Here is a 27,420-nt window from a genome sequence, read left to right as displayed (position 1 = left end):
TAAAACCTCAGGACATCGTTTTTACTATTCGCTGACATTCTGCACGTTTCATTCGCTCATTCAAGTATCCTCTTCGTTCCTTTGTGTGTGTGTGTGTGTGTGTGTGTGTGTGTCCGTCTGACTCATTCACTCGCTCACTCATCCTCATCCTCTCTCTCTCTCTCTCTCTCTCTCTCTCTCTCTCTCGAACACCCAAGTGCAGTCCGGTTACATTTGGCTGTTAATCCATTCATCTGCTATTCATAATCCCCACGAAGCGATCAACCGTTCATTAGATTAACTATGGATCATACACAGCTTTCATTTTTAAACAGACCGGACTAGACCAGAGCCGCGCTTCAGAGCAAACCGTGTGTGTGTGTGTGTGTGTTTCTAGCTGGAGTCTGGTCTGTTTCCAACCTGCAGTCCCCACAATGGTTTAAAGGCGACGCTAACAGGGCCGAGGACGTCTGCAGGTGGGAGGGTCAGCGTGTGGTGACAGGCGTTATTAGGAGGTGTGGCGCTGCTGCGCGGCTCTGGTCTTTGTCCAAATCCTAAAATGCTCTCTGACTGCGAGGACGTCTCGACCATCGGTCACCAAACTGAAAGAAACCCCCCCCGAAAACCTGCTTATATTTATCTCCCAAAAATCCCCCAAAAAACAATCCGGGCCTCCGGTCTCCAGTTCTGTTCACCAACCGACGGCCTTTGACTCATCGCCCAAATCAGAGACCTCCACCTCCAATACTGACGCGCTCCAGGAGCCAACGGGGACCCGAGCGGGTTAATAACACAATAGTAACAGCTCTATTGCTCGTTGTATAAAAAGCGTAGTTCAATAATCGTCTCTCGTTTTGTGTTTCTGAGGGTAAACATTTTAAAAAATACTGTCATCTGGAAAAACAAAAACAGAAACAATACAAACGCGATATGGCCGCCAGGATAACACTCGTCTGTTGCTGTGGGAACCGCTCACAACATACACCGGGAGATAATGTACAGTATATATATATAGATATATATATATATATTATTTGGAAGTGGGACTATGCTGTTGGTTAGTTCGCTGTCACTCAACACAGACCTGAAAACCGTGAGATGAAATATGATGTGAATGATGATATTTTAGGGACTCGCAGCAGCGCCGTGAAGAACTTAATCTGATTACATTTAGTGAGAATAAACTGTGTTCAGTGTCTGATTGTAAAAACCTGTTCAAAGCTTCACGGGTGTTTGATAACTGGTGCTGTTTGTATACAGTGGGTTGTGCATGAAGGTCAGAAAGGTGCGTCACAGTGAGTGAAATCAGAGGAGGTAAATCTCACGTTACTTAAAAAACTAAACATCACTAGATTGTGATTGTTGAGCCACAACTAAACTAAACAGCAGAGCTATTTAAAGGAAATATGCTCATCGGGTTTCTCTGTGTGAGATGAGGAGATCAACATCACCCTCACGTCTGCACGCTAAACTGGAGGCAGCTCACGTGGCTCTTTCCAGAGCTCCAAAATACACAAGCTAACAACTGGGAAGCTCTTTAATGAACGTTCTACTTTTGTTTCGTCTCTGCACAAACACAAATGTAAAAACGTGTAGTTTTATGGGAGTTAAATGCTGACTTTAGAGATGTTTTAGGCTTATTCTGAGCCAAGCTAGCGGTCTCAATGCCCCCACTTGTATGCTAAGCTAAGCTAAGCTAAGCTAAGCTAAGCTAAGCTAATCACGGCCTGGCTACAGCGTCATACTTAACAGACAGACGTGAGCGTGTCATTGATTTTCTCACTCATCAAGAAAGCAAATAACTGCGTTTCACAAAAATGTTAAAATATTCTTTTAACTGGAATGATTCAAAGATCTGACGACGGCCATTTTTGTTTGTTTCTTTTTGACAAATAGCTCCACCCCCTACACTGTGTTTTCTGTCTCGTGTGTAAATGTCCATCATCCCGGTCTCAGTGTGACATCATCTCGTCCTCATAGCAACAGACAAAACAATAAACATGTAAACAAAAATAACAACAACGGAACATAAAACTGATCAGTTAAAGTTAATACATATTCAGAATGTTAAAAACTACAACGGATAAAAACATTATCACTGTGTGTGTGTGTGTGTGTGTTCACACTGTTTCAGGTCATGTGCAAACTCTCTGTACCATGTTGCATTTTACACGTGTGTGTGTGTGTGTGTGTGTGTGTGTGTGTGTGTGTGTGTGTGTGTGTGTGTGTGTGTGTGTAATTTGGTTAGCTCGTATGCTAAGCAGTGACAGCATGGCTTTCCATTTATAGCCCTGAGCAACGGGGCTGAGTCCCATTCCAGCTGCTTGCTCCCTTCTATGCCTCCTTCCCTAGCAGAGAGAAAGAGAGGAAGAGGAAGAGGAGGAGGAGGAGGAGGAGAAGCAGGCTAACTGGAAGGGAGCTGCAACCTGGGTTGAAACTTAGCACTCAACCGCTGTGGGACGCGTCTCAATACTGCCTTGTTTCCTCTCCTCTCCGTCTCCTTTTTTTGCATGGGGGAGGAGAAGAGAAGGAGGGAGGAGGAGGAGGAGGAGGAGGAGTCTTTGGCTTTGAGGAGAGGAGATGTAAAGAGAGGAGAGGAGAGGAGACGTTTGGACACTGAGACTCGTCCTCCAGCAGATAGTGGGTCTTTCTGTGGAGCTGTGGGGAGGGAGGGGGGGGGGTTAGTGAGGGGATGGGGTGGAGCCAGCGCTTTTGATTGACAGGTGAATGAAGCTGCCGAACCAACGGGAGGTTAAAGAAATACATCTTTTTTTTTTTAAAAACCAGGAGGGAGCGGGATGAGCTGAGCTACTGATTCTAATGACAGAATCTCCCATAAAGCCACAAAATGACCCACTATCCACTGTACCACGCTACGACAGGGCTGTGTGTCTGGACGTATGTTAATGGGTGTGTGTGTGGACGTATGTGTGTGTGTGTGTGTGTGTGTGTGTGTGTGTGTGTGTGTGTGTGTACAGTCACTGTGATCCAGTCAAAAACATGTTCATCAGTCCAATCTGAGAGAAAGGAGCTCAATAGTCTTTGTCTCTCCTCCTCCTCCTCCTCCTCTTTCTTCTTCTTCTTCTCCTCCTCCTTATCTAACACGCCTTTCTGAGCCGTTAAAACAGACAAGAGAAGAAGAAGAAGAAGAAGAAGGAGGATGAAAAGACGGGAGGAGAAGAGAAGAAGAAAGTCCTGACTATTGATCTCCCTCCTGCTGGAGCAGTGCTGTTTGGAGCCAGAGCCTTAGATAAGTCCAGTCAGAGCCGAGCGCAGACAGAGTTCTCTTCTCTGTTTTTCTTTAACGTTACAGTCTGTCTGTCTGTCTGCCTGTCTCTGGCTTCTATTGGTGGAGAGTCGCCATTTCCCGGGTCATGTGACCTCTTGCTGCTGTCCCATTGGTTGAGTGGCCTAGTAGGCGTGGCCTAGTGGGTCTCTTTGAGGGCTTTGAGGAGAGGGGGGTTCTGGGTAATGATATGATCCTAGAGAGAGGACGACAACAACAACATCAACGAAAACAACTAAAACAAAACAACAACAACAACAACAACAACAACAACAACAACAACCAGTCGGGCGCTAGGTGGGTGGAGCGTGCAGCAAGACAGAGAGTGTGGAGGTGTGCTCTAACCTAGCATAGAAATAGAGGATCTAGAGCGAGCAGCGTGAAGGAGCTTCTATCGGCAGACAGTTGTTTATTTAATCAAAACGTTCCAGAAGGAAGAACTTGTGTTGAGTATTCTACAAGCTTGTAATGACTGATTATCACTAATGTCTTATAATTGGAATGATATGAAGTAAATAAAGGATAAGCTGTATTTGCAGGACCGAAGTGTCCTAATATGTCTGTATTAGAGTCTTATAAACAATGTTTATATCATTTTTACTGTAGTAAAAAGACACATTTTGGCTCAGTGGTGTTAAAAAATACCCACAACTTCCAGGTTTTACCGTCAGGGTCTCTCTCTCTCTCTCCGCTCAGCTCTAGAAACTCTAAGTCTACGGTGGATCATGCTGAAGGGACGCATGCAGGAAGAAGGGAAACACTTTTACACTGAAGCAAAAATACACACACACACACACACACACACACACACACAGACACACGCGCACACATGCACATACACACTATACAAACACCACCCAGAGGCGTTGCATGACAGGGAGGTTATCAAAGAGGCCCAAAGGAGTGTCACGGTGAAACCAATCCGGGGTAAAACACAGAGAGAGGGGACAGCATCTCCACACCTGGCTCTGGGGTGTGTGACTGTTCCTAATGAGTATGTTCACGTGAGGTTATGTGTGTGTGTGAGTGTGTGAGTGTGTGTGTGTGTGTGTGTGTGTGTGTGTGTGTGTGTGTGTACTCACACTGCGTGCTCGGGTCGGTATCTGTGGTGAGCTTGACGTAGTTGCTGGGGAACAGACCCTCCCTCCCGTTGAGCTCTCCCTTCCACCAATCGCAGTCGTCCTTGTTGAGCACCGTGATCACCTGACCCTTCATGAAGGCCAGCTCGTCGTCGTTCTGGGCCACGTAGTCGTACATGCCGATCACCTGACACACCGCTGCAGGACAGGGGGGGGGGGGGGAGACATGATGGACAGGAAGTCAACATTTTAAACTTTAAGGTCACATGTGGATCCATTGTGTTTTTCCCCCCCAATATCAAAGACAGGGCAGGTGTGTGTATTTCGTGAGCGTACCCGTGTGAGGTCCCGTGCCGGCCGTAGCCAGTTTCGGAGGGGTGGGCTCTGTGGGCGTGGTCTTGCTGGTGCTGGGGCTGAGCAGCTTCACGTAGTTGGCCGGAAACCAGCCGATCTGGCGCTTCTTCCCCCGAGCCTGAGACCAATCAGAACGCGTGAGTCCTCACATTCACGTAACAAACACCACGACGTAAGAGGCAGAGGCGCGAGATGCATTCAGAGTTCGTGCTCGTGTACCTGGAGCTCGCCCTCCCACCAGCCGCCCGGGTTCTTTTTCCTGATGAGGATGAGCTGTCCTGGAGCTAACGTCAGCTGCTCTGCTCCTGTCGCACTGTAGGGGGCGATCACCTGAGCGATCTCTGATGGCGAGAGAGACAGAGAGAAACAGAAGAAGAAGAGGTTCAGTATTTGGCTTTCATTTTGAAATGGAACTAAAGCAGCATATATAGAGTCAGTGAGAGCTCACCTGGTTTCTTTCCCAGGCTGCCCGTCTTCCCTGCTGGTCCCAAAGCCTGGAGACACAGTTTCAACAGCAATCATTATGAATGTGTACCTTAATTAAGACACATGCAGTGTTCTGGTTTGGCCTCATGCGTTCTGACCGAGCGCTCACCTCTGAGGCGGAGTCTCGTGGTTTGACATAATTGGAGGGAAAGACGCCGGTCTTGCCCCCGACCATCCCCGTCCACCAATCCCCTTCTTTCCTGGTGACCATGACCACGTCTCCTTGCTGGAAGCTCAGGTCCCCCTGTTCACTGCTCTCGTAGGTGTACATGGCCACGTACTCTGCACGCAAAAAAAAACGGGGCGGAGTCAATGACAATTGACTCACCCAACTTTAAATTTTTTTTTAAAATACTTTTTTTTTTTACATGGTTTGCGTGGGTTACCTTCTCCAGACTCAGAGGGCTTTGTTGGGGAAGGGGACGGACGTTTTCCATTGGGGGGGCTTTCTGATACTCCAGACTCACTAGAAGAGAAGGAATACAAAATACAACCCAAACGTGTTTAATACACTAATACAAGAATCGTCCTTTTTATGATGAGTGTCGTCTGAGAGCATTAAATGACGTGAGGTGCATCAGAAGGAATAGAACCTCAGACGCTCTGAAGCTGAAGCAGCGTTCAGTGCTTTCAAAGCTCCGACTTGATGCACCGTTTGAACCCACCTGGTGTTTTTGATTCGCGGCGCGGCACCAGGGGGCGGCGTCATGGCGGCGGAGATGAGCTTCACGTAGCTTTTGGGGAACCAGCCTCTCTGTCCGGTCTGCAGTTCACCTAACCACCACATGTCCTGCTGCTCCAACACCGTTATGATCTGACGACGACAACAACACTGTCAGTTAGGGCTTCACCGAATGTCCTAAATATGCCTCGCGTTGCTGTTAGAGAGATGCTGACTGATTGACAAAAGAACGCTCCTGTACCTCGTTTTTGTTGAAGTTGAGGTGGTTGTCCTTCTTTGCTCTCCACGGATACAAAGCCTGAGCCTGAAGACCCTCGACCTTCTCCCCCTGACACACAGAAGAACAACAGAGAACAGCCGTCGGTTCAGATGTTCACGGACAAACGGAGACGAGAGACGAGAGACGAGAGCCTCGGAGCGTCGTCAGGTTCCTACCTGCCCCAGCACGGGAGAAGGGGAGGAGCCCGTCGTCATCGTAGCGGGTGTGAAGGCGGAGCGCTGTCGTAGCTGCGCTGACGGAACACTGAGCGAAGGGTTCTGATTGGTCGAGGAGGTCGGCCACGCGTCCCACCCCTCGCTGTCCGATTGGCTGGCTGTGTTGGAGGGCCAACTGGAAGAAAGAAGAAAGCTCATATATTTAGAGTACTACAGGTATGTGGTCAACATATTGACTCCTGTGGGACTCACGTGGTGCTGAAGTCGGCCCAGTTACTGTTGGCGGAGGACGCGGAGGAGGAGGAGGCGTGTCCAGGCGCCGGGGGAGGCGTGGACATTGGCTGCTGGGCGGCGGTGGGCGGGGCCGAGGCCGTGGCACGTAGGCTGATTGGTGCTTCGCTGTCCGGTATCCGTTCGGCGTAATTGGCTGGAAACCAACCAGTCCGGCCCCTGAGCTCTCCTCCCAGCCAACCCGGTTCCCCCGTTTGGGATTCATCCACCTGCGAGAGCAGAGGGGCGGGGTTAAGACGAAGCCGGACGCACGACTGCACTCAGAGGGCTCTTTTCTCACTTATCGATTTTCGCGGGCTTGTGAGCCGGAAATCGATCTAAGCGTGTTCATCTTGAAGGACGTCCCGATTCCTGTGTGTCTATAGGCGAGGACACACCGGTGCATCCTTTGCGGAAGTCTTTTTCGGCATCCGAGACTTCACAACAGAGCGCTGATGCAGCTGTAGCACCGCGTCACGTTTCATTATTGTCGCGTTAAAATGACGGCCGTTGTTCGTTAAACGCCCGTCGCCTCGACTCCTCGCGTCTCGCCCACAGTGGAGATGCGAGCAGAGGAGGCAAGGAAAGGAATCTAGGAAGGGACACTAATCAATAGAGATGTGTGTGTTCAGATTCTCGGTACAGCGGGAAGCAGAATTACCAAATTAGTGCATAATTGAGTGAGACAAAACATGGAAACTTGACATTTGTTAACTGTTAATGTTGTTCTGGCTCATTACAACTTATGACCTTTTTCAATTATCCGTCTACATCATCAATTATTCTACTCTACACTGATACGATTTTGTCGACCGATTGATTTGTTGATTTAATCGACAGATCTGTAAAACTGAGCTTCTCCACAAAGGATCGCAGTGAAGTGCGTTCATCACTCTTCACATAAAACGGTGAAAACAAATAAAAGCAAAAAAAAAAACATTTACAGATCTGATTAGAATGATTTAGTTAAAAACATTAATAAAAAAAATTTAAAAAAAGAGCCAAAGACGTTCATTCACCGGCATGTGTGAATGAACGCGGAGATGACATGAGATGAACCAATGACAGCGAGAGTTCAAATGAAAGCTGGCTTGTGATTGGTGGAGGCACAACACTGGGCGGGGGCTAGAACTTACCCATTCCCCCTTCACCTTCAGGGTTGCACAGCAGAGGAGAGAAGAAACAGTTAATACACACACACACACACACACACACACACACACACACACACACACACACACACACACACACACACACACAGGAGGCTTTAATAAAACAAACACAAACACACACACACACACACACACACACACACACACACACACACACACACTACAAAACAGGCAATAAATATCTGTTCACACAAAGTAATTGTGTTATTTTACTCAAATTGCCACTATTGCTCACATGACCAGAGTCTGCACCTCCGTCCTGCTCCTCCTGTTGCTGTGTGTTTGTAGCTGGAGAGGATGCGAGTGTGTGAGCACTGAGTGTGTGTGTGTGTGTGTGTGTGTGTGTGTGTGTGTGTGTGTGTGTGTGTGTGTGTGAGTGCGCACTACCTACCATGATTACGTCTCCGGGAGCGATACTGATCTCGTCGTGGCTGCGGGCGTCAAATGGATACAGAGCCCTGTAGTAGACCACCTTCACCGGCTGCTGGTCGAAGCTGCTGACGGGAGTCTTCTGGTCAAACAGACCGGGAACCGGAGTCTTCTGGTCAAACAGACCGGGTGGTACCGGAGCCTTCTGGTCAAACAGACCAGGAACCGGAGTCTTCTGGTCAAACAGACCAGGAACCGGAGCCTTCTTGTCAAACAGACCGGGTGGTACCGGAGCCTTCTGGTCAAACAGACCGGGTACCGGAGCTTTCTCTCCTGTAAATAAACAGAGAAACTGAAGTTTAATAAACACAGAATAGAATCCACCATCACTGTCTGCTGCTAGTCTAACTCTAAGACTAAATATATCTACGCAAGTAAACCTTCATCTCATCTGTGCTTTACTTGAGTATTTTTAATTTATGCTACGATGTCCGAGCTCCTCATCTCTGAGGCTGAGCCCGGCCACCCTACGGAGGACGACCCAGAGTCCATGACCATAGGTGAGGGTCGGAACGTAGACCGACCGGTAAAAGGATCTGATGTGGACTCCTTCCCTCACTGCATATGACGTAAAGCAGGCTTTGGATTTGTATCCAAAGAAATGTTAAGGACATAACGTGACTTGTTCCTGAGAGGTTAACACGTTTTAGAAACTAAATTCTGTAAATGTGTGCTGGAGATCTTACTTTATGGATTTACACACACCAATCACTGTGCAGAATCTTTACTTTTAAAATCCGACCCTTGCCTGTTGATGTGTCCTAAATTCTTGCTTAAACTCAGCCAGAAACTCTGGAATTAAGTGGATTTATTTCTACCTGGCTGCGGATGTCTTTTTGGGACCCTGTGCTCCGTTTCATGCATTCATAACACACCTGCTGAAGCCCAGGGGTCGGCCGGCTGGCCGAACAGCTTGCTCAGCTTCTCCTGCATGTCCTTCTTGCCTCTCCCATCATCCTCCCTCTCTTCCGCCGACCCCGCTCCCTTCCGGCCCTCCTCATCGTCCTCCTCCTCATCCTCCTCCTCCTCATCCTCCATCCCTCTCCTCTTCCTCTCCTCCTCCTCCTGAGCCACTCTGTTCAGCCAGGCGTGGGGCGCAGAGACGGAGGGGGGGCTCGGGGCGTTGGGGGCGGAGCTTGCAGCCTCATCCCTCCAGGACACGGCCTCCTCCGATGACAACCTGATGAGAGGATGAGAGCCGTATGAAGCGATTAACCCGTCTAGTCTCACGTAACGCCGTGGATTGCATTCGAGTACGTTTCGGTCTCACCTGCCGTCCTGCAGCTCTGCAGACTTCCTCTCGATCGGGGTGTGTATGTGAGCGTGCGTGTGCGTCAGTGTGTGCGCGTCTCCGTCCAGCTCCCTCTGCTTCTGCCTCTGCTGCCGGCTGTGGATCTCCCTCAGCTCCTGCAAGGCACGATTGGATTACAGGAAGGAACAGCGGTGAGGAGGAGGGAGTGGGGTCAGAGGGCCGGCTGCTACGGGTCATCACACAACAACCACCAACGGACGACGACGACAGCAGCAGCAGCAGCAGCATGTATGCATTAGTCAGGTGAACAAGGCAAGCTCCGCCCCTTTGACCGCCATCTGACCCCCCCCCCCCCCCCATCTCAATTTCACATTCACAATAAAAAAAATAAATATCGCGCTAATGATATTACAGAGCAAACACGGCCATAAAAAGAGGAGCTTTATTAAATGATTTTGCATGACACAACGGTCATCGCGTCCTGTCAGCGCATTGCAAAATGAATTAGTTGGAGCAGACTCTGAGCAGACATGAGGCTCAATTTGCATAGAATGTTTTGCATATTACTTAATGTAAATACATGCGGTACGTTAAGGGTGCATTTCAACCTTTTGCGGGTGTTTCTAGAATTACATTGTGTCTTTTTTCTTTTGTTGTATTTGTGCAGGTTTAGCCTTTCTTCGGTTAATTTGAGCTCTACGAGAAGGATTTACGTTAGCCGGGAAATAAACAAACCGACAACGAACAAACAAAAGTAGTGCTTTCCTACAAAAACATGTCTAGACTCACAAAAAGAATCACCCTCTCAATCGTCACTTGGAGTGTGTGGCGGTGTCTGTATCTGCCTGGATTTTCTTAAATTTGCTGTGTTCAGTACATCTTTAAAAACCTCTATTTAAAACGTAGCGACCAGGCGCTACAAAAATGGAGCGCACACACAGCTCTGAAAAGGAGCAAATACAGCGAGTTGGAGCGCCAAGCGGACACAGCTCGTTCCAAAAAGGAGAGCAAAGTCGGTGTTGACTGTAAACAGCGGCGAGCAGCACCCTAACCCCCGTTGACCCGGGGAGGAGGGGCCCGACGTTGAGCGGCTCCAGCTGTTTAGGAGTTCATGTGGAGTTCAAGCACAGCAGCAACAGCATGTTGTCGGGAGCCAATCAGCTACTAGGGACGGTGACGGAGAGTTTCGATGAAAAGGTCGTCTTGCTGGCTGTATGGGAGTAAGCTTTGAAATGTGTGCCGTTAGGATTAGTGAGTGTTTTAATGTGTGTAGTTTGATATAAGCTGTAAACGGATAGAGGTTACTTCTAGCAGCACGTCTGTTACCTTCTGTTCTTCTAGAAACCAGATTCGAAACATCTTCGAGAGATCATAAACTCCACAAACAGTGACTGATTTATTAACGAAACAACCGGCCGCGGTGTCGGGGGCGGAGCTTGCACGAGGCACGGTATGTTTGAGGGAAGCGTTAGAAATAAGCAAAAAAATAAATACAAAAATAAAGGAGGGGGAGGGGAGAGGGGGGGGATGCAGTTGGGGGGAGGGCAGTTCTGTGTAGTCATGACAACCAGCTGTGCCATTAGAACACTCTGTTACTTATAACAACACAAAACAGCTGTCGTGTTTCAGCCAAACAACCAGCGTGAAGAAAACCTTCAGAGACGAGCAAAAAAAAACAACCCCGAAGAGAGAGAACACCCGACTCCCATCTGAGACAGGAAGTGGAGGACGAGAGACAACGGAGCATGCCAACAGACACACATTCATCCAAATAAAAGGCCAGCGCACCAAACTCAGATTGTAGTGTGTCTGCATGTGAGCCTCGTAAATGTCTACTAGCTTCTACTCGTCTGGCTGAAACGTCCTCTGGTAGCACACAGGCAGTAGCATGACTGTACAGTGGTAGTCTAGCAAAGGAGCAGCAGCTTGAAGTCACCTGATCTAGTGCACCTGCTAACCTAGCACGCCTGCTAGCGTAGCGTGACGACTGCGTACGGCGCTAACAATGGGAGCGAAGTTAGCCGGCCGGCTACGTAGCGAGCTAACACCAGCCTGGCAAAGAGAGGAAGGAACTCTGGAGAGGAGGAAGCTAGGAGCTAAATATGTGAGGGGACGAGGGGAGAGGAGAGAAGGGTAATAAGGAGAAGAGGGTGAAGGAAAGAGAAGGAGAATCAAGAAAGGAAGATAAAGTAAAGAGCAGAGAAGGGAGGAACTGAGAGACAGAGGGGACAAGAAGGGAGGCTGGGTGGATCTGTGGACCTTTATAACGTAGTCTAGCCGAGCCAGACACACCCTGACGGCTGACACACACTCCTGAATCGGTCCCTGCTCCTGGCACTGAAACACACACACACACCCACCCACACACACACACCCACACACACACACACACACACACACACACACACACACACACACACACACACACACACACACACACACACACTTAGTGTTCCAGACCATATCTACGCAGTCTGTTGGGAGTTATTCGTCTGTTTCTCTGCATGTAGAATGCGATTAAGAACTCTATAATATCTATATTTGATATATGACAGCTGATATTACAGTATTAGACACAGCACAGACACAACAGCATTTAGCAGGTTATGCTGGGTAAGTTCACTTGTTGTCTTGTGCATGTAGACAGTCAGTTCTATATTCAAGAACATACTTTTTATGAAACGTGGTATTTGCTTTAGGATCCCAATTCATTTCAAACCGCTTCCTAAGTACTGGAATACATATTTTGAATCCCTGACAGATCTGGTGATTAAACAAATGAGAGAGATAGAGAGAGTCAGAGAGAGAGAGAGACAGAGAGAGAGTCAGAGAGAGAGAGAGAGTCAGAGAGAGAGACAGAGAGAGAAAGAGACAGAGACAGAGAGAGTCAGAGAGACAGAGAGAGAAAGAGACAGAGACAGAGAGAGTCAGAGAGAGAGAGAAACAGAGACAGAGCGAGAGAGAGACAGAGAGAGAGAGAGAGAGACAGAGCGAGAGTCAGAGAGAGAGACAGAGAGAGAGACAGAGACAAAGAGAGAGAGAGACAGAGCGAGAGAGAAAGAGACAGAGAGAGACAGAGAGAGAGAGAGAGAGACAGAGCGAGAGTCAGAGAGAGAGAGACAGAGAGACAGAGACAGAGAGAGACACAGAGAGAGAGTCAGAGAGAGAGAGAGAGAGACACAGAGAGAGAGTCAGAGAGACAGAGACAGAGAGAGACACAGAGAGTCAGAGAGAGAGAGACAGAGAGAGAGAGACACAGAGAGAGAGTCAGAGAGAGAGAGACAGAGAGAGAGAGAGAGAGAGAGAGAGAGAGAGAGAGAGAGACAGAGACAGAAAGAGAGCATGATAAGGCCTTGACTCATGCAAGGAGAGGCTCCTGTGACTCACTGGGAGGAGTAATGTTCTCTAACAACTGTCAAGTGTAACCAGTGTTAACAAAAACAGACAAGTTGGCAGCGGCCCAGTTGTCATATCGTTTAGTGCAGTGTGAAAAGAAGCCTGGTTAGTTCCTGTCACTGACTTGTATGTATTGGATAGTCGATAATCGTTAGTCGATAAGTGTTTTTAATGCGTTAACTAGGTTTTTAAGTTAGTAATGAAGCTGACACAATTGAGTTTACTACTTACTTCAATACTTGAAGCTCGTAAGTTAGTCGTCTGACAACAGGGTGCATTATGTTTCACTTGTTTCTCAAACAGTCCGGCAGCTCTGTGCCCCGGGTCGGCCATTAGAGGCAGTGTGTTCATCACAGGATTATTGGTTTTGACATTTCAAGAGTGAGTCCCAGCTGCAGTACCACCCCGGTCCAGCAGTGGCAGTGTGCTCTACCTGTCTCCCTCTCTGTTCGTCCTGAAGCTGGCGTCGCAGGGCTTCTATCCTGGCACAGTGGTTGGCATAGAACTCACACAGAGACTGGCATGGGCAAGGGAGCAAAAGGCCAGTGTGGGAGACGAATAAAAAAAGAAGTAGAAAAATATAGAAGGAAGGGTTCATCATGTGGATTAAACAAAGAATACGATCGGAAGAGAACGGAGGCGAGAGGCGTAGAAACACAAGGGTGAAGAAGCAGGAAGGAGACAAGAGGAGGAGGAGGAGGAGGACAGCGAGTAGAATCAGGAAAAGGACAGAAGGAGGCACAGCAGTGTGACCAGAGAGGATTTTGGGGAGAGGAAGTGGTGTAGAAAGGAAGGTGGACGGCAGTAAAGTCAAACATTGTTCACATCTAAAGTGGTCTGTTTCACAAAGAGTCGCACCACTGAGACAGGAAACTGGTATCCAGCACCGCTGGGTTCTGGGGCTTTCCATCACTTTCTCTAACCCCCGCGTTACGTTGACTACACTGAATAAGACCTGAGAACCAACGTCATTAGATTAGCCATTAGAAAATCTATTTACTGAGGTCTGGCTTATCTCTGCTTTCTCCTTCTCCTTGTCCTCCTCGCTTGGAACAGACCGCAGGACTAACTCTGCTCTCTCTGACCTGGTTCAGTCTTCTGGAGAACGAACAGGGGACGAAAGGAAACACAAACACAAGTGCCGACTGAGGTCCAACCATTAAAATCTAGCATCAAGGATACGTGAAAGTGATGCAGAGACTCAGAGAGCAGCTGAGAGATCTTATCATCTTGTCATGTGGCCTTTAGTTTGCAGCTACCTGTGTGTTTACTGTGCCTCTAACCGTGGCTGTGCGCTTGATCGTTTGTTTATTGGATCAAATCCAAAGTGTCAGAAACGAGTAAATGCCTCGTATTATCGCTTCCACCTGCCACCAGGAGTCTGCTTTGTCTGGCCGCTCCTGAAACAAAACCTTCAGTTAGCAGAGCTGGTTTCTGGTTTCTGCCAATTTGGATTAAATCCAATAAATAAACAAAGACGTGACATACATGGCACTTGTACTTTCTACGTCTTCGTCCTCTCGTGTTCGTCTTGAGCACACTACGGTGACTCATCGGCCTGTCGAGGTAAAAGCGGTAGAACGAGACACGCCGGAGTTATCTCTGCAACACAATGCAGACACGTCGAACCCTTTTCACGCTCCGTTGACGTTGTGAAGAAGTCGTGTTCTGGAGGTTTTCAAACTGCCCGTATCGAAAGCAAGGCATAAAAAAAAACGCCCACATCTTCCTCACTCACTAGTGAACTGTTGCTACGTGAAGCAGCTCGTCTGGGTTAGTGTTCCTGTGCACGGCTAGCTCTCTCCAAAACCACAGCAGTCCACACGGAGACACGGAGACACGGAGACAGACACGGATACTGTCGTCAGATGAACATGAGCGCTGCGACCACATCAGCTGGTGTGAGGATGGGACGATGAGGAACGGGACGTGATTCAAAGCTACAGTCACAACAACAAACTAAATGCTTTTAACACGGACCACGTGTCATTCAGCAAAAATATCACCGGCTAGTTAATTGTCCGTTTAGTTCACAATAGATGTATTTGAATTGATGAAGCACTACAGCAAAGCATCACAGTTAACAGCAGATACACTGTGCATCAAACTGAGGCGATGTTGTACTGTGTTGGGTGAACTGTTCTGTTGAATGTTCTGTACTTTTAGTATCCAGTTCCAAACATTAGCAAGTCAAGGCCCTCCAATAGCTTCAGTGTCACTCACTTAGAGCTCTATCCTCTGCTGCACTTAAACTCGAATGCTTTGTCTTGATTAAGTTTGACTATGAGCTTTACTTTCGATTAAAAAAAAAAAAACAATACAAGAGAGCAAATGTGATCCTTTCCCTCCGTGTTCCGTTAGCGGGCGCTTCACCTTCAGCTGGGTGTTGAAGGCGTCTATCTCCAGCAGCTTGGCCCTCGTCTCTCTCTCCACGGCGTCCAGCTGCTCTCGGAGCTGCTGTCTGCTGGTCTCCTTCTGCTCCACGGCCTTCTGCAGGGACGACAGGCTGTCACCTGAGGACACGCAGACAGCGGGAGATCCTTTTAGGTCAGTGAGGAGCCACGGAAAAACAAAAACAAAAACAAAAAAAAAACGTATAGAATGAGTTAGTTATAGAATTTGACATTCTGTGAATTCAGAAAACACTCGCTCTGTGGCGAGAAGGCGCATGCGTGACGCGTACGTTTAGAAGCGTGCGTTCAGTTCGAGCGGTACTCACGATGCAGACTGTTCTGTTGGACCTGCTTCAGCTGGTCGTTGAGACATTGTTTATCGGGAATCAGCCTCCCCAACCACTGCTGGGAGTCCTGCAAAACAAACGCCAAGTCACGTCAAGACCCAGTTCTACTTACTGCTACATGAACACGAGCAAAACAAAGAAACCTGCGTGTTCGTTAGATGCATGGCTGCAGGAAGGAACCTGAACTCGTTCGGCGTACCTGCAGCTGCTGTTGCAGCAGGGTGATTTCAGCGATGCGCGTTTCCCTGGTCAGGTTGGTCTGCTCCACCTCTCTCCGCTGAGCCGACAGACGGTACCGAACGTCCTTCAGCTTGCCCTCCAGCTGGGACTTCTTATCGTTCTGGAGGACGGGAACGAGAGGAATGGAATATTAAGTTTCTGCCGGTGTGTGCAGAGTATTACGTTACAGAAATATTTTTGTTGGCGGCTGTTCCGTTCTTCCCGTTGGCATTAGCCGATTGTTTTCGGCTCATCGTCGTCACACCGTTAGCTCACACTTTTGCTAGTGTTACCAGAGGTGTGTGTGTGTGTGTGTGTGTGTGTGTGTGTGTGTGTGTGTGTGTGTGTGTGTGCGCGCATGTTTGATTACCAGAGCCTCCAGTTCAAACTCCAGGGTCTTCTTCCTGGCTTTGAGCAGCACTATGCTCTCCTGCTCCCGGTTCCTCTGAGTCAGCAGCTCCTGGCGACGTTGGCGCTCCCACTCCAACTGGCGCTGGCGCTCCAATTCACGCTTGGCGGCCTGGACGGACCGAACGCATTACAGCTCAGAGTGCAGCGTCGTAAGAAAAGACTGGAAATCACATTCATGTGTTGCACGCAGTGTAAATCCAGCTCTTCACTGGAGGAGCTGGAGACTTAAAGAGGGCAGTGAAAGGTCTGGAAGTCGTCCGCGGCGGACCTAATTACACGTTAATCGTCGACTCGAGCACAACTCCTCCAATTAAAATGTGGAAACCTGGTAATGGTGTGTTTTTCTCCTCCGTACCTCTCTCCTCTCGATCTCTTTGCGCCTCTCCTCCTCTCTCTGCCTCTCCAGCTCTCTCTGCCTCTCCAGCTGTTTTTCTAACTCGTGTTGTCGTCTCCTCTCCTGCTCCAGACGCTCGCGCTCCTGAAAGACAAACAAACGGTTCTGTTGTTTGTTACGGGTCACCCCCAGTTCACTCCCATTTCCTCCGAGCTTCAACAGCTGCCGTGAAGCTAAATAAGTTATTGATTAATTTCAAAGACACGGGGCACTGTGGCTGTTATCAATGCAAATATTTTACGAGCCGTCAGCCGAAGTCAATTCAAATTGTTTTGTGTGTGCGGATGAGAAATGAACACAGTCAAAGAGGAGTCCTACCTTTCTCTCCTGCTCCTCCCTCTCCAGCGTAGCCAGCCTCTCCTGCTCCTTCCTCTGCAGCTCCTGCAGAGCCTGGCGTCTCTTCTCCAGCTCCAGGTTTCCTCGCTCAAAGTTCTCCCTCTTCTTGTCCTCGAAGGTCACTGAGAACAAAACGCACAACGGGGAGGGAAGCGTAAACGACAAGCGGAAGCTAAACACGCAACGTGCCGGTGTCACGTTTTCAGGCCCTGCTTCAGCGCCGAGAAGAAGTAAACGTTCACTATTCTGCGTTCTTTCTCAAGTAGGATCGCAACAACGTGAGAAAGTTTTGCAAATACCACAACGTGTGAATACATATTCTGCTTTATTTCACACTGCCAGAACCCTTTCACCTGGAGCTGATAGACGTGAACAACAATTGCTGAAGTTTCTCTGGAAACAGTTTGCAGTTTGTCGAAGCGTTCTCGTTTCTTAATATCCCAGTTTGAGCAGCAACACGATGAAGTGACCGATCACCTGGTAGTTTCTTGTCCTGGCTGCTCTCTGCCTCCTCCTCGACCTCCTCCTGGACGCTCTTCTGGTCCGACTGAACGCTGTCACTGCGCACGCGCCTTAAAGACACACACACACACACACACACACACACACAGACACACACACACACAGATGTATTCTACATGTTCATATTTGTAAAAAAAAAGTGGTTTGTGTAGTTCGGCTCTACTTTGACAAACAAACTGCTGTTAAATCGATACACACAAGTCTTCACCTGAATGTGGGGGGGAGGTAATCTGGCGGTAACACGGGGGGCAGCGGTAAACCTGACATGGCCATATCTATGAGGTGCATGGCCAAGATGAACTCCTCCGCCGTCAGCTTTCCATCCTGGTCGATATCGGAGAGACTCCTAACGGGGGGGGGGGAAGAAATGAAGTTCTTTGAGGGACTAACGTCTTCTTCGTGTGCAGAAGATTAAACGGTTGAATGTCGATGTACTGACCATATCGTGGCCAGCTGGCCCTGAGGCAGGCTGGACTGCATCAGGATAGTGCGAGCCTGAGGACCTGAGAGAGAGAGAGGAAGCAAACACCTTCAATACTGTGGCGAAATATCATCACAAGCAATGACGTGTCAGTGTGTGTGTGTGTGTGTGTGTGTGTGTGTGTGTGTGTGTGTGTGTGTGTGTGTACCTGTGAGGTGTCCACTCATCATCTTGTCATGGGAGTTAAAAAGCTGTCTGTACTTGAGCCTGGAGGACTGAGGAACTGCCCAATCACAGGGCGGCTGAACACTGAGGAGCAACAGAAAGTAAAAGAGCCGAGATCAGCGGAGCGACTTTAACAAGCAGCGAGTCAGAAAGGAACAATATCTCCTATGAACATTCACTAGAGTCCTTAGCTCCTTGAGTGGTTTAAGTGTGCGACTTAAGTATATATTAACTTAATGCAAAAAGGGTAAAAGAGAAACAAGGAGAGTAAAAAGAGAAACAGGGTTTTTCTATATTTTTTTTTTTACCACAGATTGGCTCATTTTAGCATATATTTACAAGGCAAATATGTGCAAACGTGTCTGATAAGGTGTCCTACCTGGTAACGTCCACAGACTGTCCCTTCTGCAGCTTGGCACTGGAGCGATTAAACGACGAGGGAGCTGAGAGAGACAGAGAACAGTAGGTTGTAGTCCGAGGCTCTGGTCTTATACACTTCATCTCACGGTGTTACATGAAGTTCAGTCGGCCTCTTCTGACTTCATGTTGTCCCGAACACCCAGCTGCACCTCTCCTCAGACTCTCTGCCCAAACCCCAACAAGCGGCTTTCATTTAAATTGAACTTCGTGGAGCGAGAGACAGAGAGGCACCGACTCGTTCCTCAGATTCACATTTAGCCGGCTCATTCGCCTTCTTTTGAAAGATCTCCGCGTTTAGTAGAATTTACCCCGACCTCGTTTGTTCTGCTCTTTTCAAGCTCGTGATTATGCTCCTCTGTGCATATTTTACAGCTCAGCTTCCGGAGGGTTTCTCTCGTCGTCGAGGTACTTTCTCCCCCTGAGGCGCGCGGCATATGAACACGGTTACGTTCATCATCCTCGGGCGTGGCCTCTCTTAGGGGTGAGTGGGGAAAAAGGAGCTTGACAGAAGAAGGGAAGGAAAGGAGGCGGGTTACGATCTAGGTCCTGCATATGGGACATTTTACGTCATCTGCCAATCTCCACTGTTCGGGTCGCTGGAGCCGATCCCAGCTGACGTTGGGCGACAGAGAAGCACTTGCGCTCTAACCTCTTACCTACCTAGAGTAACCAACCATGTCTTTGGACTGTGGGAGGAAAGCCAGAGAACCCGGAGAGAACCCGCGCCGACACGGGGAGAACACGCTAACGCCTTCCAGCCCGGGAAATCGAAACCCCGGTCCCCTCTCGCTGCGAGGCCGCCGCCCTCTTTGACCCAAACTGATTCTCAATGTATCAACGTCTCTTTCAAGTAAGAACACTGAGCATCCTTCCCTGTTATAGAGCAAACATTGAATTCAAAAACACACAACGTGAATACCTGAGAAGCCCGAGATGGGCTGCATCATGCCCGTGGGAGGGGCTCCGTTGGCGATGGGCGGCGGGAGGGGAGGAGGGGCCGACGAGACGAGCGGGGGAGACACTCCGACGGGGAGGGGAGGCAGGGGGAGCGGAGGGGCCGAGATGGGAGGCATGGGGGGCATACCTGGAGGGGAACAGAGAGAGTACCGTCAGTACCTCTCTCGTGCTGAAGTACACACTGTATATTCAATTCAACTTTATCGATCAGCCCTGAAGGTGAAGCAGAGACGCGTCTCACCGAAGCCGCTCTGCGGGGGTAAAGCCAGTGCGGGTTGCTTCATGCTGGGAGGCAGCTGGGGGGGCAGAGGGTGACCCTGGAGCTTCAGCTTGATGAGCTTCATGGCGATGGAGAACTCGTGGATGTCCATACGACCATCGCTGTTCATGTCGGCCAGAGCCCTTCAAAACGGAACACAGAGGAAAAGTGATGATGATGATGATGATGATGAAATGGTTGAGCTTAATGTCCGTCGGGCTGTGATCGAGTAGAAGCTTCCCGTCTGTGTGACTCACCAGATTTGGGCCAGGATGGGGGGGGGCAGACCCGATTGAAGGAAGAAGTTCCTGGCTTGGTCGCCTTGGCAGACAAACAGAAACAGGAAGTGAGATCACAGGACTAATCCAAGAAAGAAAAAGGCCTCTTTAGGTCACGTGGAGAACAACACTAGATCTTATCTTCACCTTTCTTTACTGCACTTTGTCCCAGTCAATACAATCATTTAAATGATGTCATCAGGTGATGATAACTTAAAAAGTTTAGTTGATTAATCAGCCGCCAGACAAAATATTAATCAGCAACAATTTTTGATAGTTTAAGTCGAAGGTCAAGAAGTCTTTTAGTCTTCTATGAGACAGACGATGTTTACGTGTTGGGCTGTTAGACCAAACAGACAATTATATATATATATATATATATATATATATATATATATATATATATATATATACACATACATACTAACTTTGGCTTTATTCACCATTTTCTGAAATGTTATAGACCAAACAATTAGAAGATAGTTCAAGAAAACAGCTGGAGCACAATCAAGATAACTGTTAGCTGTGAACGTGCTGAACAAAACACGAGACGAGGGGGACAGGACCTTCATGTCCTCATCTCACCTTACGCTGTAAGGACATGTGTGTGTGTGTGTGTGTGTGTGTGTGTGTGTGTGTGTGTGTAGGTGAGATAGAGACAGAGAGAGAGAGAGACAAAGAGACAGAGACAGAGAGAGGGAGAGAGAGACATAGAGAGACAGAGAGAGAGAGAGACAAAGACAGAGAGAGGGAGAGAGGGGGGGGGGGGGGGGGGGGGGGGGGGGGGGGGGGGGGGGGGGGGGGGCAGTTACCTGTGATGTAACCCCCGGCAGTCGGAGAGAGGCTGAGAAACTGCTGATCATGTTTGGCTCTCTCATCCACTGAGATCAGGAACACATCTGGACCTAACACACACACACACACACACACACACACACACACACACACACACACACACACACACACACACACACACACACACACACACACACACACACACACACACAGAGCACAAAAAGGCCAAAACAAAGGCAGACACAAACAGAGGGAGAAAAGACAGGAATGAGAAGAATGCGTTAGTCATGAGTTTCACTTCCTGTCAGAAGATGCCTTTTAAATGACACTTAAAGAGGGTCAACTCTTAGGAAACTGATGAGGAAAGAGCAGCAAGGACGAGTGGACGAGTGACTCAGAGACCTTTGTGTCTCCTCAGAAGGCCCAGTGCATGTCTCTGATTCACTAACGTGTGAAGTTAATAAGTAACACTAACTGACGGGACGCTTCAGTGGTCTTTATTAAATAATTAGCTCGTAGCATCAATATGATGTAACACTTAAGCTGGGATGCCCTCATCCAGCCTCAGTTGTGTCTCTTTGAGTTCCTCTCTTCATGTTGAACAACGGTTCGAGTCCTCATCCGGCCAACGATCGTCTGTCTACAGTCGGAAACAAATCTCAAACCGTCTGCCTTTGTGTCCATCTGTCAGTCGTCCTCCTGACAGGACATCTGTCCGTCCGTCATCGACAGCAGCGAGAGGGCGTGGCTCGTCTTCTGAGCGCGCTCGTGGGACATTATTATTGTGGATTAAAAAGGAGCAGAGCGCTGCCGTCTCGCCGTCCACTCACTGAACCCGCTGCTCACCCCCCCCGGCCACGCGTACTGACCTGTGAATGTGGTGGGGAACTGTGCCATGGTTCACTCAAGTCTTCTTCAGCACCGCACAACACCTGGAACGACACATGAGCCATTATGGTTCCTGTTTTGATGCAATGATGGACGTACGCACAAAACAGTTCTGAATAACGGACGTTTAAATGACGACGGGTTTAAGGCGTCTGAACCATCGTATGGACCAGAACAACAACACACCGAAGACAAGAAACTCAGCAATTTATCTGCTATAATAAAACATCTGAGCGGCAGATCTTTGTTACTTTTATCAGAATTCACTTTTGGTCTTTTTCAAAGCTCTAAAAAAAAAAAAAAAAAGTGTGTTTTTTAATTTGCTGACAGAAATGCGAGATATAAAAGCATCCTGTTCACCCTCACGGGAACACAGACCTCTGGCCCAGTGAACGGCATGTTAATCAGAACCAGACCTGCCTCCCTCTGGCCAGCAGACAGCCCATAATAATAATAACAATAATAATCTGACACACATTGCAACGGACAAGGAACTCGGCGAGGGAGCGTGAGTCCATGTGTGGCTTGTTTTCCAGTCAGTGGGACGTAAATCTAAACCTGGTTCTCTTACTAAGACCTGGAGAACAGAGAGAGAGTGTGTGTGTGTGTGTGTGTGTGTGTGTGTGTGTGTGTGAGAGAGTGTCCCATTATGATCACAGTGGGAGGACAAAGTAACCAGCTTAACTAGGTCAGACGAACATAGCCCACCCTACACACACACACACACACACACACACACACACACACACACACACACACGTCTGCGGGAGCCTTTAAACTTTTTTTTTTTGGTACCATTTTACCAAATTCTCAAGTATTTCCTCCGATTGTTTCTCTCATTTTCTTAAGATGAGATGTTTGAACTCCAGAGGCATCATCATCACACCAACCAACCACACCACAACCAAGCAACGTCCCAAAACACACTGTGACATTATCTATGAGGCTCATATTCAGCTCGTCCTCCATCAACGCTGCAGCACCAGAGAGCTCAGCGTTGTTCTGAAGGGGAAGCTAGAGGAACAAGAAGTCATCTTACTTACTTAGAGATCACCTAAATCCAGCTGCAGACCTACTTTCACCTTCATCGGAAAGTCTACCGTCTACAGACGTGGACGTGTTTGTCCTACGTCCATGTCCTTCGTCGTGAGTGTGTCCTGCTCTGTGCACAGGAGATGTATTGTATTTGTGGGATTAGTCTGTATAATTAGAGCATTGATGCAACTGGAGGGTCGGGTCCGTTATCAAGGCTTGTGGCAGATGCCTGTTTAAGCCCCTCTCACACACACACACACACACACACACACACACACACACACACACACACACACTACAGATTAGGGTTCAGACTCTCTTCGTCCCCCCATCATTTTCCTGAGGACCCCCCTCCTACATCCCCCCTTTCTCTTCTTCCATTGATGAATTTGTGATGACTGCTCATCATCTGATGCTCAGACTGTTTTGTGATTCACGTTTTCGGTGTTGCCAACTTCAGTCAAGAGTTCTTGTGAACTTCTGCTTCTACATGGTGTCGTCTTACTTTGCGGTTTTCCTCTGTGAGCAGCAATCAACCAACGCATTGACCGAGAGAACTGGTCTGAGTCTACGGGACGATTATTCATTATACGGTCTTTAACTGTCAATCACCTGATGTTATGTGTCTGAAGGACAAAGAGAGAGACACTGAGAGGAGAGGAAGCAGAAGGACAAAGAGAGAGAGAGAGAGAGAGAGAGAGAGAGAGAGAGAGAGAGAGAGAGAGAGACAGAGAGAGAGAGAGACAGACAGACAGAGACAGAGAGACAGACAGACAGAGAGAGTGACAGAGAGAGAGAGAGACAGAGAGACAGAGAGAGAGAGACACACACACAGAGAGAGAGAAAGATAGACAGAGAGAGAGACAGACAGACAGAGACAGAGAGACAGACAGAGAGACAGAGAGAGACAGACAGAGAGAGAGAGAGAGAGAGCAAGACAGAGACAGAGAGACAAAGAGAGAGACAGACAGAGAGACAGACTTATAAATCCACAACACTCTGACTCTTCTGCAGCTCATTGTTCATTGTTTTAGTCTGAAGTGGAGCAGAACTGATGAGTCAGTTCATTAATGAGTTGACTGACAGAATAATAATAATAATTACTGGCTGATTGAAAAAGTAAAATATTAATATTTGCTTGGTGGTTTCCACCATTTAATATCAGTGTAAATATTAAAACGTTTAAACTTGTGAAGATAGAATGGTTGATTGTGAACGGCGTTATTCATTATTCTTATCCCATAATAAACATAATAAAAACGGTTTAACTGAGGAATTAAATCAGGGATGTGCTGATGTGGATGGTTACCGTCATGATGTTGGTTTAAAATAACTGCAGTCTCTTCACATCAGCATTCTCACACTCTACATACTCAAACACACACACACATGCATTTGCATTTAACACACACACACACACATACACACACACACACACACACACACACACACACACACACACACACACTAGTCTCCCTCTTTCTCACTCACACACTAAAGGAAACACCGATCCTCAGCCCTGCGTCTCTCTCTCAACACATTCTTATCACACTGATGTCAAGCTGTGAGGCTTCGAGAGGTGACAGGACACTCCTCCTGTATCACTCCTCCTGTATCACCCCCCCCCCCCACCCCCCCCACCCCCCCCCAACCTACATGCTCGCCAGCCTCTCCACAGCTGGCTAACGTTAGCGCTACCCCGCTGTAGAAACCGATAGCAGGGACGGTAACAAGCTGAACAAATACACTGAATGGTGGAAGAATCCCGCACCGCTGTTTACATCTAGCACTGTTGTTAAGCAGCAGGTTAACTCTGGAGTGGAGAGTGTAAAACCCCGGTGAGCACGTCTGCAGAGGGGCATCGAGGTCTCAGCGGTCATGTGACTTACATAAGGTCACCGGAATGATATTCCTTTTCAAAATGGTTAAGTGGCTTTACATAAGAGGGATAAAAAAAAAAAAAAGATCCTTTTAAGACTGCAGCCTGATCCATCTGGCTGCTGCACGCCTGGATATTTCATCGCCGATAAATATTAATATACGAGTTCTACCTTTGAAACCGTTGGACTTGAATGAAAGCAGCATTCCGTCCCGGGACGTGAGGCGCTCCTGATTTACAGCGAGCACACAGTCACCCTCCTGACCCCAGGCGAACTTTTGAACTTTCTAAAGATAAATAAATAAACAAATAAATAAGAGCGGAGATGAGCGGAGTTGGTGATGTGTATTCACCGGAAAAACCAGGATCTCACAGACAATAAAACTTCATTTATGACACAAATGAGACGCTCCACATCCGTGTGCTTTCCCTGCACGTCTAGCTGAACTACGGGATTCATCTCTAATAGTTGTATGCATCGGATTCGTCTCACACACACACACACACACACACACACACACACACACACACACACACACACACACACACACACACACGCTAAGTTGCAGAGTTCAAAGGTAACATTTACACAACTCTTTGAATGGTTTAAGCAATACTTACAATATAGTATCCACCATCTGATAAGGCTGCTAGGCACACAGAGGAGACCGGGTACAACTCATGGCTGAGACATGCTGCATACCACCAAAACACTGGTGATGCGTCACGTGCCCGTTATGACCCACTAGAGGCCTCTTTCAGGCATTATTACACGGTAATAACACTTCAAAAACAAGGAAGTTCTCTGAATTTACTCTGCAAGAAGTGTTGGTCTCGGCCCGTTGATTAATCCATCTTCGAGTGAAGACGTTCTGAGTCCACATTGACAGTTGAGATTCCACTTTTGCTCGATCAAACAACTGCACTAATTAATCGCTTCTCAAAATAGTTGCCGGTTATATTTCCCCCGTCCGTCCAGCGACTACTTGATTAATCAGTGGATTGTTTTTTTGTTTTTTTTTCCCCGGCTCTAATCTCGTTAAACCCCTTTTGCAGAACAGAACCGAGCAGAGCAGAGGGGCGGGTCAGCAGCACACATGCAGTCAAACGCCTGCTATTGTCAGCAGGGTGTGATCCATGCAGGAGGCGCTCACGACAAACACGCAGCGCAATGCAAAATGTGCCTTTGAAAGAAACAACGACACAGATGTGAAGCTGAGGTTTAAGAAGCAACACTCTATTTAAAATCAAGAGAGCAGGAATGTAGCACCAGTCTGCACTTTTAAACTTCACTTAACATGGTGTGTTTAAAGCTGCAAAAGTCTCCCGAACCCTTTAAGTAACACAACAACTAGCTGAGGGTGTGTGTGTGTGTGTGTGTGTGTGTGTGTGTGTGTGTGTGTGTGTGTGTGTGTGCTGACTTCTCTGGAAACAGCTTCTTGCTGTTACCAGGAAAGCTCTGTTAGTCAATGCATCTTCACTTCCTGCATTAGTGCCTTGCTCAACAACCCCCAAAAACCACTTGTAAACAGACACACTAGGACACGACAGGCGGTTTGTTTTGACGGGACTAGTCAGCCAGATGTGTGCAGCTGTGACCAACACATACATCAGGCTTTAATGTTAGCAAAATGCTATGCTAGCTGAAGGGGGGGGGGGACCTCTCCACCCATGAATATATATATTACCTACTAATAGTATAATATATAATATATATATATATATATATATATATATATATATATATATATCATATAATATATAATATGAATACCTACTAATGTAAGCGAGGCTTCGGTTAACAACAAGCCCAGTCAATGTTAACGTCAGGTCACACTCTCACACACACACACACACACACACACACACACACTGCACAGTGCAGATGCAGTGATTTAAACATTAGCATACTGGCTATCATTGCAGCTAGCAAGCAGGCTAACCAGTGAGAAGCTAACGTCAGTAGCATACTACACTCTTACCTCATAGTTCAGGTTCCATCGTGGAGTGCAGGGTGTAGTAGCTCGTTGCGTGTTTGTGTGACCATGTGATGGCGTAAATGTGTCGGTTTCTTTATCGCCAAAAACGAAACCCTTCCCGGTGATCCTCTCCTGTGGTGGTTCCGAAATCCCGACCGATTGAGGGACAGCTGGAAAATGGGGTAACGTTTTCTGAAGTGTCGCGAGATGTGGCGGCTCATCTCGCGAGATCTCACTGGCTTCGAAACTATTATCGGAAGCTTGTTATTAAAAGGATTAGTTAGCGCCTCTTGCCGGACCGGCTGCTGTTTAATAAAATACAAAATAAAAATAAAAAAATTCTTAAAAATGCATCCATAACCAACAAAGATGTAAATAACAATAACGTGCATGTCTATCAGAATGGTAAAGCTAAATACAATAAAGCGACAAAAGATTTATGCTGTTTGCTCTTAGAAAAATGTGACATAATTGAACAAAGAACATAATAAAATTCCCAGTTAAGTATTCATATTTTGGGAATATTCCCTATCTGATCTGTTATCTAAATGATTGAGAAATGACAGAAAACAGAACTAGATATATGATCCACCATTGCTAACATTACATTTTAGTCACATAAAACAGCAGCGCTGAGTAGAAATAAAAACATACTTTAAAGTTAAAAAATGTGGACTGAGACAGGAAGTGCTAAATTACAATTTGTGCAAAAAAACATCATGTAAACAAAAAAAGTAATGCAGCTAGTTTAGAACATTTCAGTTCTAATAATTAGACAGAAGGGAATCTTTAAATTAAATACAAATCTATTTTAAACCTGTACTTAAAATGTAATATTAGAC

The 27,420-nt window shown here is 47.6% G+C and overlaps 1 protein-coding gene across 5 annotated transcripts in view; it reads right to left on the bottom strand.

Moving 5' to 3' along the window:
- Positions 1 to 26,760, bottom strand: part of itsn1 (intersectin 1 (SH3 domain protein)) — a 35,526-nt gene extending 8,766 nt beyond the window's left edge. Inside the window, exons 1-31 of one of the 5 annotated variants that reach the window (XM_068732032.1) lie at positions 26,582 to 26,760; positions 21,667 to 21,729; positions 20,815 to 20,907; positions 19,982 to 20,045; positions 19,707 to 19,867; positions 19,428 to 19,592; positions 18,468 to 18,531; positions 18,072 to 18,172; positions 17,882 to 17,945; positions 17,651 to 17,788; positions 17,398 to 17,492; positions 16,903 to 17,042; positions 16,546 to 16,668; positions 16,150 to 16,299; positions 15,760 to 15,900; positions 15,540 to 15,627; positions 15,194 to 15,360; positions 9,443 to 9,579; positions 9,048 to 9,352; positions 8,135 to 8,445; positions 7,708 to 7,722; positions 6,554 to 6,801; positions 6,302 to 6,476; positions 6,108 to 6,194; positions 5,850 to 5,998; positions 5,571 to 5,650; positions 5,294 to 5,466; positions 5,147 to 5,192; positions 4,918 to 5,039; positions 4,681 to 4,816; positions 4,348 to 4,542 (exon numbers count right to left, since the gene is read on the bottom strand). In XM_068732032.1, the coding sequence (XP_068588133.1) occupies positions 4,348 to 4,542; positions 4,681 to 4,816; positions 4,918 to 5,039; positions 5,147 to 5,192; positions 5,294 to 5,466; positions 5,571 to 5,650; positions 5,850 to 5,998; positions 6,108 to 6,194; positions 6,302 to 6,476; positions 6,554 to 6,801; positions 7,708 to 7,722; positions 8,135 to 8,445; positions 9,048 to 9,352; positions 9,443 to 9,579; positions 15,194 to 15,360; positions 15,540 to 15,627; positions 15,760 to 15,900; positions 16,150 to 16,299; positions 16,546 to 16,668; positions 16,903 to 17,042; positions 17,398 to 17,492; positions 17,651 to 17,788; positions 17,882 to 17,945; positions 18,072 to 18,172; positions 18,468 to 18,531; positions 19,428 to 19,592; positions 19,707 to 19,867; positions 19,982 to 20,045; positions 20,815 to 20,907; positions 21,667 to 21,694 (3,961 nt within the window). In that variant the 5' untranslated portion in view covers positions 21,695 to 21,729; positions 26,582 to 26,760. Of the gene's footprint in view, positions 1 to 4,347; positions 4,543 to 4,680; positions 4,817 to 4,917; positions 5,040 to 5,146; positions 5,193 to 5,293; positions 5,467 to 5,570; positions 5,651 to 5,849; positions 5,999 to 6,107; positions 6,195 to 6,301; positions 6,477 to 6,553; positions 6,802 to 7,707; positions 7,723 to 8,134; positions 8,446 to 9,047; positions 9,353 to 9,442; positions 9,580 to 13,253; positions 13,338 to 15,193; positions 15,361 to 15,539; positions 15,628 to 15,759; positions 15,901 to 16,149; positions 16,300 to 16,545; positions 16,669 to 16,902; positions 17,043 to 17,397; positions 17,493 to 17,650; positions 17,789 to 17,881; positions 17,946 to 18,071; positions 18,173 to 18,467; positions 18,532 to 19,427; positions 19,593 to 19,706; positions 19,868 to 19,981; positions 20,046 to 20,814; positions 20,908 to 21,666; positions 21,730 to 26,581 lie in introns of all 5 variants that reach the window. The other 4 variants (XM_068732035.1, XM_068732034.1, XM_068732033.1 and 1 more) reach the window with 4 other exon arrangements.
- Positions 26,761 to 27,420: the final 660 nt, after the last annotated feature.

Source organism: Cebidichthys violaceus, unplaced genomic scaffold (genome assembly GCF_023349555.1).
Source record: "Cebidichthys violaceus isolate CVI_PGR_0920_01 unplaced genomic scaffold, fCebVio1.0.p SCAF_56, whole genome shotgun sequence".
NCBI classification, from domain to species: Eukaryota; Metazoa; Chordata; class Actinopteri; order Perciformes; family Stichaeidae; genus Cebidichthys; species Cebidichthys violaceus.
Note: the sequence above shows the minus strand (reverse complement) of the source record. Positions and strands in the feature narration are given on the sequence as shown.